Here is a 12,500-nt window from a genome sequence, read left to right as displayed (position 1 = left end):
GACGGCAACATCGTGGAGAAGATCGAGGAGCAGGTGGAGAGGGCCAAGGTACCTCATTCTCTGCCTCACTCTCTCCCTACCTCAGTATCTACCTACATCACGCCCTCACCGTCTCACTCACAGAACATTCAGTATGTATTATTACTTTACCTTTACTCTCTCTCTGTCTCTCTCTCGTTCTGTCTCTCTCTCTTTCTCTCTCTCTCTGTCTCTCTGTCTCTCTCTCTCTCCCCCAGACCAAGAAAAGCAGTAAGAAGGTCCGTGTGACTGTGAGACCTCATCTTCTTTTCAAGGTGAGACTAACCCCTGGACCCTCTGGACCCTCTAGACCCCCTGTCCCTCTACACCCCCGGTCCCCCGGTCCCTCTGGACCCTCTAGACCCCCTGTCCCTCTAGACCCCCGGTCCCCCTGTCCCTCTGGACCCTCTGGACCCCCCTGTCCCTCTGGACCCCCCTGTCCCTCTAGAACCTCTAGACCCCCCTGTCCCTCTAGACCCCCTGTCCCTCTACACCCCCGGTCCCCCGGTCCCTCTGGACCCTCTAGACCCCCTGTCCCTCTAGACCCCCCTGTCCCTCTGGACCCCCCTGTCCCTCTAGACCATCTGGACCCCCCTGTCCCTCTAGACCCTCTAGAACCTCTAGACCCCCTGTCCCTCTAGACCCCCGGTCCCTCTGGACCCTCTTGTCCCTCTAGACCCCCGGTCCCTCTGGACCCTCTGGACCCCCCTGTCCCTCTAGACCCCCGGTCCCTCTGGACCCTCTTGTCCCTCTAGACCCCCGGTCCATCTGGACCCTCTGGACCCCCCTGTCCCTCTAGACCCCCGGTCCCTCTGGACCCTCTTGTCCCTCTAGACCCCCGGTCCATCTGGACCCTCTGGACCCCCCTGTCCCTCTAGACCCCCGGTCCCTCTAGTCCATCTTGTCCCTCTAGACCCCCGGTCCATCTGGACCCTCTGGACCCCCCTGTCCCTCTAGACCCCCGGTCCCTCTGGTCCCTCTTGTCCCTCTAGACCCCCGGTCCATCTGGACCCTCTGGACCCTCTTGATCCCCCGGACCCTCTCAACAAGGGATGGGCAACTCTCATGATTAAGTGGGCCACAATTTGTCATCATCCCCATCAGAGGGCCACATGATTGCGCACTTCAACTAATCGCTTATGAGAGAAGCTACAAAATCATAATAATAAAAAAAAGGAAAAGTGTATATATATATGTCTGTATCAGTGGCGGCTGGTGATAAATTTGTGTGTGGGGCATAGTCGTGATTCTCCCCCAGAAAATGTTGAATTTCATAGATGTGATTTCCTGTATTCTGGTACATTTTGGGGATGGCCACTACCTAAAAACTCATTCAGATTCATAGCCAACATACATTAATTTCATATTTTCCTTTCTGAAATGCATTTTCTACATGTCTATACTCTTGTTAAACCACAAATACAACACGTTTGTTTTAAAAGAAACAACAACAGCCACATGAGTGATTTGTATGTTTTTTGGTGCGAAGGGCTCACATACATCATCATTCAATGATGAGTGCAACAACGTTATATTGTTTTTTTCAGCCCATGGAACAGCACCAGGGCGTGGTTCCCGACCCGGACGCAGAGTTCCAGCTGTTTGACCGCGTGGTCAACATCAGGGACAGCTTCACCGTCCCGCTGGGCCTTAGGGGCACCGTGGTGGGCATCCAGGGAGGTGGGTCCACTCACCCCCTCTAGTCCCCGCAGGAACCCCCTCTAGTCCCCACAGGAACCCCCTCTAGTCCCCACAGGAACCCCCTCTAGTCCTCACACTAACCCCCTCTAGTCCCCACACTAACCCCCTCTAGTCCTCACACTAACCCCCTCTAGTCCTCACACTAAGCCCCTCTAGTCCTCACACTAAGCCCCTCTAGTCCTCACACTAACCCCCTCTAGTCCTCACAGGAACCCCCTCTAGTCCCCACAGGAACCCCCTCTAGTCCCCACAGGAACCCCCTCTAGTCCTCTCACTAACCCCCTCTAGTCCTCACACTAACCCCCTCTAGTCCCCACACTAACCCCCTCTAGTCCCCACAGGAACCCCCTCTAGTCCCCACAGGAACCCCCTCTAGTCCTCTCACTAACCCCCTCTAGTCCTCACACTAACCCCCTCTAGTCCCCACAGGAACCCCCTCTAGTCCCCACAGGAACCCCCTCTAGTCCTCTCACTAACCCCCTCTAGTCCTCACACTAACCCCCTCTAGTCCTCACACTAACCCCCTCTAGTCCCCACACTAACCCCCTCTAGTCCCCACACTAACCCCCTCTAGTCCCCACACTAACCCCCTCTAGTCCTCACACTAACCCCCTCTAGTCCCCACAGGAAACCCCTCTAGTCCTCACACTAACCCCCTCTAGTCCCCACACTAACCCCCTCTAGTCCCCACACTAACCCCCTCTAGTCCTCACACTAACCCCCTCTAGTCCCCACACTAACCCCCTCTAGTCCCCACACTAACCCCCTCTAGTCCTCACACTAACCCCCTCTAGTCCTCACACTAACCCCCTCTAGTCCTCACACTAACCCCCTCTAGTCCTCACACTAACCCCCTCTAGTCCCCACACTAACCCCCTCTAGTCCTCACACTAACCCCCTCTAGTCCTCACACTAAGCCCCTACGGTCCCCCGATCCAACATACATTCATTTCATATTTTCCATGCTGAAATGCATTTGTCCATACTCTTGTTAAACGACAAATACAACAAGTTTGCTTTAACAGAAACAACAGCCACATGAGTGATTCGTTTTTTTTTGGTGCAAACGGCTCACATACATCATCATTCAATGCTGGCACAAAACTGAAAAACAGAGGCCCAATATTAAGTGCAACAACATTATATTCAGTGCAGTTGTAGTAGTTGTAGTGGTTACACTACAACTACTAGTCCTCACACTAACCCTCTACGGTCCCAACACTAACCCCCTGCGGTCCTAAAACTAACCCCTACGGTCTTAAAGTCAACTCAATCATTATGCATTCATTCATGTTTGTGTGTGTGTGTGTGTGTGTGTGTGTGTGTGTGTGTGTGTGTGTAGCTGCCAGGGAACCAGAAGTCCTTTATGAGGTGGTGTTTGATGAAGAGTTTGTTGGAGGACTCACCATCAGGTAATCTCGCTCTCTCGCTCTCTCTTCCTCTCTTCCTCTCTCGCTCTCTCTCTGACCTGTGTGTGTGTGTGTGTGTGTGCCCAGGTGCACTATGGGCCGTGGGTACCGCCTCCCCTCCTGCGCTCTGATCAACCTGTCCCATGGAGCCCGGGCGGAGAGCGGAGCGCAGAAACTGACCGCCATCGTGAAGCCCCAGCGCCAGGCCGGCCCCCCCCCCCAGGTATCACACCCCTCTGTCCCCCTCTGTACCCCTCTGTCCCCCTCTGTACCCCTCTGTCCCCCTCTGTACCCCTCTGTCCCCCTCTGTCCCCCTCTGTACCCCTCTGTACCCCTCTGTCCCCCTCTGTCCCCCTCTGTCCCCCTCTGTACCCCTCTGTACCCCTCTGTCCCCCTCTGTACCCCCTATTTACACCCTGATCCGTCTCCAGAACAACCACAAGCAGCCCGGAGGGGGGAGGACAGACCCCCAGGGAGGCAGGAAGCCAAACACCAAGGTAACCCTGACCTCTAACCCCTGACCTCTAACCCTGACCCTAACCAGAATGTCAAGGTAACTCTGACCTCTAAACCTGACCTCTAACCCTGACCTCTATCCTGACCCCTGACACTAAGAAGCAGCTAACCATTGGTTTGTAGTCAATTAGCGGTTGATTCTTGTTGCTCATTCATTTAGATTCTCCTCTTCCTCCTCCTCAGGTAAAAGAGGAGTTCAGCAACGCCTGGCAGACGGCGAAGAACGCTGGACCCCCTCAGAAACCCCCAGGACACTGGCAGAGCTCTGTGAGGACCAGAGACTATAGACACCCTACACTACCACACACTACACTGTACACATTAATCACCACACCCCAGGACACTGGCAGAGCTCTGTGAGGACCAGAGACTATAGACACCCTACACTACCACACACTACACTGTACACATTAATCACCACACCCCAGGACACTGGCAGAGCTCTGTGAGGACCAGAGACTATAGACACCCTACACTACCACACACTACACTGTACACATTAATCACCACACCCCAGGACACTGGCAGAGCTCTGTGAGGACCAGAGACTATAGACACCCTACACTACCACACACTACACTGTACACATTAATCACCACACCCCAGGACACTGGCAGAGCTCTGTGAGGACCAGAGACTATAGACACCCTACACTACCACACACTACACTGTACACATTAATCACCACACCCCAGGACACTGGCAGAGCTCTGTGAGGACCAGAGACTATAGACACCCTACACTACCACACACTACACTGTACACATTAATCACACCCCAGGACACTGGCAGAGCTCTGTGAGGACCAGACTACACCACCATACACACTATATACACTGTACATTACCATCATCACTCTATACACACCCTAAACTGTATACACTAGACACACCCTACATGCACACTATTTACACTGCCTTCTACACACTATATACACTGTACACTATACACACCCCACGTTGTATACACTACCATCCACACACTATATACCCTGTCCACTACATCTACACACTGTATACATTAGACACACCCTTGTACACACTATATACATTTTACACTGCCATCTAAACACTGTATACACTAGGCACAAACTATATACACACTATATAAACTACCATCTACACACTATATACACTACCATCTACACACTATATACACCCTATATACACTCTGTACACACTAGACACACCCTAGACTACCATACACACTTTACACACCCTATATACACTGTACACTACCATATACACACTATGCATACTGCACACTATATACACTAAACACACCCTATATACACACTATACACATTATATACCACCATCTACACACTGTATATACTATACTGTGTATCTACCTGTTATGTATGTTTAATTAACACACTTATTTTCCTCTCTAGGAAGGAAATATTCAACAGAATAAACCCCAGCAACACACTACTCCTAACAACAAGACAGTAAGACGCACACACACTCCTAACAACAAGACAGTAAGACGCGCACGCACTCCTCAAAACAAGACAGTAAGACGCGCACGCACTCCTCAAAACAAGACAGTAAGACGCGCACGCACTCCTCAAAACAAGACAGTAAGACGCACACACCATCCTCAAAACAAGACAGTAATACGCACACACAATCCTCAAAACAAGACAGTAAGACAAACTCCAAACAACAAGACAGTAAGACGCACACACACTCCTCAAAACAAGACAGTAAGACGCACACAATCCTCAAAACAAGACAGTAAGACAAACTCCAAACAACAAGACAGTAAGACGCACACGCACTCCTCAAAACAAGACAGTAAGACGCACACGCACTCCTCAAAACAAGACAGTAAGACGCGCACGCACTCCTCAAAACAAGACAGCAAGACGCACACACAATCCTCACAACAAGACAGTAAGACACACTCCTAACAACAAGACAGTAAGGCACACACACTCTTCACAAGAAGACAGTAAGACACACAAACAGTTAAACAATTCCCCATGGTGACGAACCCTAGAGGTGTCTCCATGGAGTCGGATCTCAGACTCTATCTTGTGGTGTTTTGCTGCAGGCTCCTGGTGGATTCAGACTGTTGAAGAGAAATGAAGATTCCAACCCTCATCTCCCTCCAAACATCTCTGCTAGCAAGGTACATAGCCATGCTTACCATAAGCTAGCCATATGTTAACTATGTGCTAAGCATAGGCTGGCCATAGGCTAACTGTGCTAACCATAGGATGGCCATAGGCTAACAGTGCTAACTATTGGCTTGCCATGTGCTCACTATGTGCTGAGCTATGTTATGCTATCATCTCTCCTCGCAGGCTTCCACTGAGTTTGAGGAGCTCATAGCCAACCTCAAGATCTCACACAGCAACCAGCAGATCTCCCATGGCAACCAGCAGATCTCCTATGGCAACCAGCAGATCTCCCATAACAACCTGCACGGCCCCGCCCCCCTCCCTCCTCCACAGCAAGCCAGCAACCAATCAGACGGACCGCTGTCTCCACAGTCCTTCGCTATGGTGAGAATATACAATACACAATAATACACTACACACGGAGTGGTAGTTGGACTATATAATACACTACATAGTAGTACTAGTAGTAATATGTAATACACTGTAGATACACTACACATGTAGTAGTATTAGTGGTAGTGGTGGTTACTTAAGCAATATCACATGAGAGGGAGCAATGTTGTTGCTCTATATCAGCGCTGCTGTGATTCGGCCGTAGGCAATCACAGCGCTGATATAGAGCGACAACATTGCGACCTCGAGTGTGATATTGCTTTCTAATGTACTATTAACAATAATAATTGACAATAGATTGTGATTTGTTTGCTTATTTAATCATATAAACTAATGAAATTGCTTCCGCCAACAAAAATAGATCCCCACTGAGCGGACTGTTGCCAAGCAACATATATACAAAACACCAAGCAGTTTAAAGCCCACACCGTTTGCCTTACGGTGTTGGCTTCATTTTTGCTCCTCTCCAACCTGTCAAGCTCAGACGCTGACATCGGGGCACATCTGGAGTCTCGATTGTGCATCAAATCAAATGTTATATTTGGGAATATATCCATCTTTAGGCTACGGCGCAAAGTTGGTTCAGGTTCGGTCCAAGGTAACAGTTTATGTCAGTTAAAATAAGTTGGTTACAGCTGGAATGCAGAATTTTTACATTTGGTTTACAGTTTGGTGAACAGTCCGAGTGATGTTGGATGCTCATAACAGCGCTCCTGCAGAGCTCATGGAATGTCTCTTGTCCAATCAAATTACTCGCTCAGAACCACTGTTGTATAAAATACATTATGAAGTAGTGAGAATATATACACTAGATATAATACACTATAGATATATTGTTAGTACTAGTAGTATATAATACGTAAGGGATAATGCCCGACGAGGTGTCCATTATCAGGAATTAATGGACGACGCGGAGGTGCGAACCGTCCGATGCGCAGCGGAGTACGGTTTGCCTGCGCAAAGTCCATTAATTCCTGATAATGGACACCTCGAAGGGCATTATCCCGCTTATACCACGGTCACTTGCTAAAGAAAATAAATTAAGACCATTCATTTATATTTTCATGCGTTTTACAATCCAAATATAAAGTTTTTCACAAGCTTTGTTTCCCTGATAACGCCTGAGGGTTTAACTAATTCCTGCAATAACCATTACCCTCCCGTAAGGTTCTTATGCAACAGATCGTTGTTCACTACTCCAGTAATTAGGATGGACCTTAGCTACGACTTGGCAACGTGAGGTATTCTAGTCCGTCGGCTTTGACTGCGTTCCCGTTGCTATGGTTACTCATTTTTGAGACAGGCTGATACGATACGCCAGCTAGCGCATTAATTGAGAACGGTGAACAGACAATTTGACTGGAACTACTTAGCAGGTGTCCGTATATCAGGAGTTAATGCACACCCTTCAGCCAATCAGAATCGAGTATTCCCCCAGACCGTGGTATAAACTATGGATATATCTGTAGTGGTAAGAATATATAATACATTATAGATATATCTGTAGTGGTGAGAATATATTATGCACTATAGATATATTGTTAGTAGTATATAATACACTATAGATATATCTTTAGTAGTTCTGGTGAGCATCTCCTCCTCTGATTGGCTGTAGAAGGGGACCATGGTGCTCAAGGAGATGCTGAAGATTGACAGCCCTAGCCCCGCCCCCTCAGGAAGCCAGCAACCAACCAGGAGACGGTCCTCTAAGAAGCTTGGTAAACTCACTCATGCACTTACTCATTACCTCACTCACTCACTACTCACTCAATACCTCATTCTTACCTCACTGACTCACTCACTCACTCACTACCTCACACACTTACTACATCCCTCACTACCTCACCTACCAACTCACTTACTCACTCACTACCTCCCTTACTCACTACCTCCCTCCCTCACTTACTCTCTCACTCACATACTCCCTCACTCACTTACTCACTTACTTACTCACTCCCTCACTACCTCACCCACTTCCTCACTCACTACCTCACTCACCCCCTTCTGATGTCTCCTTTCAGCGGCTCAGATGAACGCCCCTCAGACTGAGTCACATGCTGTGGGTCACCAGGCCACGCCCTTCCAGGCCACGCCCTTCCAGGCCACGCCCTTCCAGGCCACGACCTTCCCGGCCACGCCCCTCCAGGATAAGCCCCTTCCCCTGGGAGGGGGGCCAGGTCCTGGGGCGGCGGGTCCTGGGGCGGCGGCTGAGCTCTCTAGGGTCTGTGTGGGCCTCGGCATCGGAGCTCCAGACATCAGCAGCATGCGCACCAGACAGGTACTACTGGAATGTGATAGTACAATACTATACTATCAGATTAGACATATATAACATTACTATAACATTACATTGCTATAGTACTATAACATTACTATGAAATTACTATTCTATACTATAACATTACATTAACATACTATTATAACATTTCTATAACATTACTGTACTACTATAACATTAGTCGTAGTATACTCTAACATTACCGTACTATCAAATTAATGTAACATTACAATATTATCACATTCCTATAACATTACAATACTCACAATAATCACATTACTGTAACATTACATTAAGATACTACTTTAACATTACTATACCATTTCTATAACATTACTATTTTACAAAATTACTATACTATAACATTACTTTAACATTAGATTACTTTACTACAATAACGTTACTATCTTATAACATTAGTATTCTATAATATAACATTACTATACTACTATAACATAAGTCGTAGTATATTATAGCATTACTTTATAATATCAATACTAACATTACTCATACTATAACATTGTAACATTACTATAGTGCTATAAAATTGCACAAAACATCACAACGCTATAACATTGCTATACTATAACATTACTATACTATTTTCCCATCACATTAATATACTATAACATGACAATACTATCATTACTATAACATTGCTATAACAATACTATAACGTTACTACACTATACAATTACTATACTATAACATCAGAATATTATCATTACTATAACATTGCTATATTATAACATTAATGTACCTTAACATTACTATACTATCTTATTACTATAACATTGCTAAACTATACTATAACATTACAATACTATCACATTACTATAGCACTTCAATACTATACTATCCCATTATAAAACTAGAATATATGATCACATTACTATACTATAACCTTACAATATTACTATAACTTTACTATAACAATACAACACTATACCTTCATAGTTCCATACTATTCCATACTATAATAATATAAATGTGTATACAGGTATATCAGCCTCACTATGTGGTTTGTCTGAAATGTATCTCCAGGCTAGTTGGGGTCTCTGGCTTTAATGGGGTCAGGAGGGGGAGTCATGAATGGGCTGGTGGTCTCAGGGCTGGTGGCCTGTCTAACAGACTGGTGTTCATGTGGTCCTCAGGGCCTGGTGGCCTGCCAGGTGAAGCTGTCTAACGGACTGGTCCTCCAGGGACCGCAGTGTGCCTCAGAACATGAAGCCAAGGAGAAGGCTGCCCTGCTCACCCTGCAGAGACTGGTGAGGAAACCACTGACACACCTAGGAAACCACTGACACACCTAGGAAACCTCACTAATACACCTAGGAAACCTCACTAATACACCTAGGAAACCTCCCTGATACACCTAGGAAACCACTGACACACCTAGGAAACCACTGACACACCTAGGAAACCTCACTGACGCACCTAGGAAACCTCACTAATACACCTAGGAAACCACTGACATACCTAGGAAACCTCACTGACACACCTAGGAAACCTCACTGACACACCTAGGAAACCTCACTGACACACCTAGGAAAACACTGACACACCTAGGAAAACACTGACACACCTAGGAAACCACTGACACACCTAGGAAACCACTGATACACCTAGGAAACCACTGACACACCTAGGAAACCACTGACACACCTAGGAAACCACTGACACACCTAGGAAACCTCACTGACACACCTAGGAAACCTCACTGACACGCCTAGGAAACCTCACTGACACGCCTAGGAAACCTCACTCATACGCCTAGGAAACCTCACTCATACGCCTAGGAAACCTCACTCATACGCCTAGGAAACCTCACTCATACGCCTAGGAAACCTCACTCATACGCCTAGGAAACCTCTCTAATACAGGAACTAGGAAACCTCACGAGGAAACCACTGACACACCTAGGAAACCACTGACACACCTAGGAAACCTCACTAATACACCTAGGAAACCACTGACATACCTAGGAAACCACTGACACACCTAGGAAACCTCACTAATACACCTAGGAAACCACTGACGTACCTAGGAAACCACTGACACACCTAGGAAACCTCACTAGTACACCTAGGAAACCACTGACACACCTAGGAAACCACTGACACACCTAGGAAACCACTGACACACCTAGGAAACCTCACTAATACACCTAGGAAACCACTGACACACCTAGGAAACCACTGACACACCTAGGAAACCTCACTAGTACACCTAGGAAACCACTGACACACCTAGGAAACCTCACTAATACACCTAGGAAACCTCACTAATACACCTAGGAAACCTCCCTGATACACCTAGGAAACCACTGACACACCTAGGAAACCACTGACACACCTAGGAAACCACTGACACACCTAGGAAACCTCACTAATACACCTAGGAAACCACTGACATACCTAGGAAACCACTGACACACCTAGGAAACCTCACTAGTACACCTAGGAAACCACTGACACACCTAGGAAACCACTGACACACCTAGGAAACCACTGACACACCTAGGAAACCTCACTAATACACCTAGGAAACCACTGACACAACTAGGAAACCACTGACACACCTAGGAAACCTCACTAGTACACCTAGGAAACCACTGACACACCTAGGAAACCACTGACACACCTAGGAAACCTCACTAATACACCTAGGAAACCTCACTAATACACCTAGGAAACCTCCCTGATACACCTAGGAAACCACTGACACACCTAGGAAACCACTGACACACCTAGGAAACCTCACTGACGCACCTAGGAAACCTCACTAATACACCTAGGAAACCACTGACATACCTAGGAAACCTCACTGACACACCTAGGAAACCTCACTGACACACCTAGGAAACCTCACTGACACACCTAGGAAACCTCACTAATACACCTAGGAAACCACTGACACACCTAGGAAACCTCACTAATACACCTAGGAAACTTCACTAATACACCTAGGAAACCACTCACACACCTAGGAAACCACTCACACACCTAGGAAACCACTCACACACCTAGGAAACCACTTACACACCTAGGAAACCACTTACACACCTAGGAAACCACTCACACACCTAGGAAACCACTCACACACCTAGGAAACCACTCACACACCTAGGAAACCTCACTCACACACCTAGGAAACCTCACTGACACACCTAGGAAACTTCACTAATACACCTAGGAAACTTCACTAATACACCTAGGAAACCTCACTAATACACCTAGGAAACCTCACTAATACACCTAGGAAACCACTGACACACCTAGGAAAACACTGACACCTAGGAAACCTCAATAATACACCTAGGAAACCACTGATACACCTAGGAAACCACTGACACACCTAGGAAACCACTGACACACCTAGGAAACCACTGACACACCTAGGAAACCTCACTGACACACCTAGGAAACCTCACTGACACACCTAGGAAACCTCACTGACACGCCTAGGAAACCTCACTGACACGCCTAGGAAACCTCACTCATACGCCTAGGAAACCTCACTCATACGCCTAGGAAACCTCACTCATACGCCTAGGAAACCTCACTCATACGCCTAGGAAACCTCACTCATACGCCTAGGAAACCTCACTCATACGCCTAGGAAACCTCTCTAATACAGGAACTAGGAAACCTCACGAGGAAACCACTGACACACCTAGGAAACCACTGACACACCTAGGAAACCACTGACACACCTAGGAAACCTCACTAATACACCTAGGAAACCACTGACATACCTAGGAAACCACTGACACACCTAGGAAACCTCACTAATACACCTAGGAAACCACTGACATACCTAGGAAACCACTGACACACCTAGGAAACCTCACTAGTACACCTAGGAAACCACTGACACACCTAGGAAACCACTGACACACCTAGGAAACCACTGACACACCTAGGAAACCTCACTAATACACCTAGGAAACCACTGACCCACCTAGGAAACCACTGACACACCTAGGAAACCTCACTAGTACACCTAGGAAACCACTGACACACCTAGGAAACCACTGACACACCTAGGAAACCTC

General features: G+C 47.2%; 1 protein-coding gene across 1 annotated transcript in view; it reads left to right on the top strand.

The window, feature by feature from the left end:
* Positions 1-9,747, top strand: part of LOC307085741 (5'-3' exoribonuclease 1-like) — a gene marked incomplete at both ends in the record, with an annotated part of 15,975 nt that extends 6,228 nt beyond the window's left edge. The window contains 13 exons of the mRNA XM_079750603.1: positions 1-48; positions 237-293; positions 1,566-1,698; positions 3,062-3,131; positions 3,216-3,351; positions 3,560-3,625; positions 3,828-3,911; positions 5,038-5,094; positions 5,703-5,780; positions 5,956-6,156; positions 7,781-7,883; positions 8,187-8,443; positions 9,598-9,747. The exon at positions 1-48 is cut by the window's left edge and continues 88 nt beyond it. Of these exons, the coding sequence (XP_079606729.1) occupies positions 1-48; positions 237-293; positions 1,566-1,698; positions 3,062-3,131; positions 3,216-3,351; positions 3,560-3,625; positions 3,828-3,911; positions 5,038-5,094; positions 5,703-5,780; positions 5,956-6,156; positions 7,781-7,883; positions 8,187-8,443; positions 9,598-9,747 (1,440 nt within the window). The remainder of the gene's footprint in view (positions 49-236; positions 294-1,565; positions 1,699-3,061; positions 3,132-3,215; positions 3,352-3,559; positions 3,626-3,827; positions 3,912-5,037; positions 5,095-5,702; positions 5,781-5,955; positions 6,157-7,780; positions 7,884-8,186; positions 8,444-9,597) is intronic.
* Between the last annotated feature and the right edge of the window lie 2,753 nt (positions 9,748-12,500).

This window comes from Pollachius pollachius, assembly GCF_949987615.1.
Source record: "Pollachius pollachius genome assembly, chromosome: 14".
Classification (NCBI taxonomy): Eukaryota; Metazoa; Chordata; class Actinopteri; order Gadiformes; family Gadidae; genus Pollachius; species Pollachius pollachius.
Note: the sequence above shows the minus strand (reverse complement) of the source record. Positions and strands in the feature narration are given on the sequence as shown.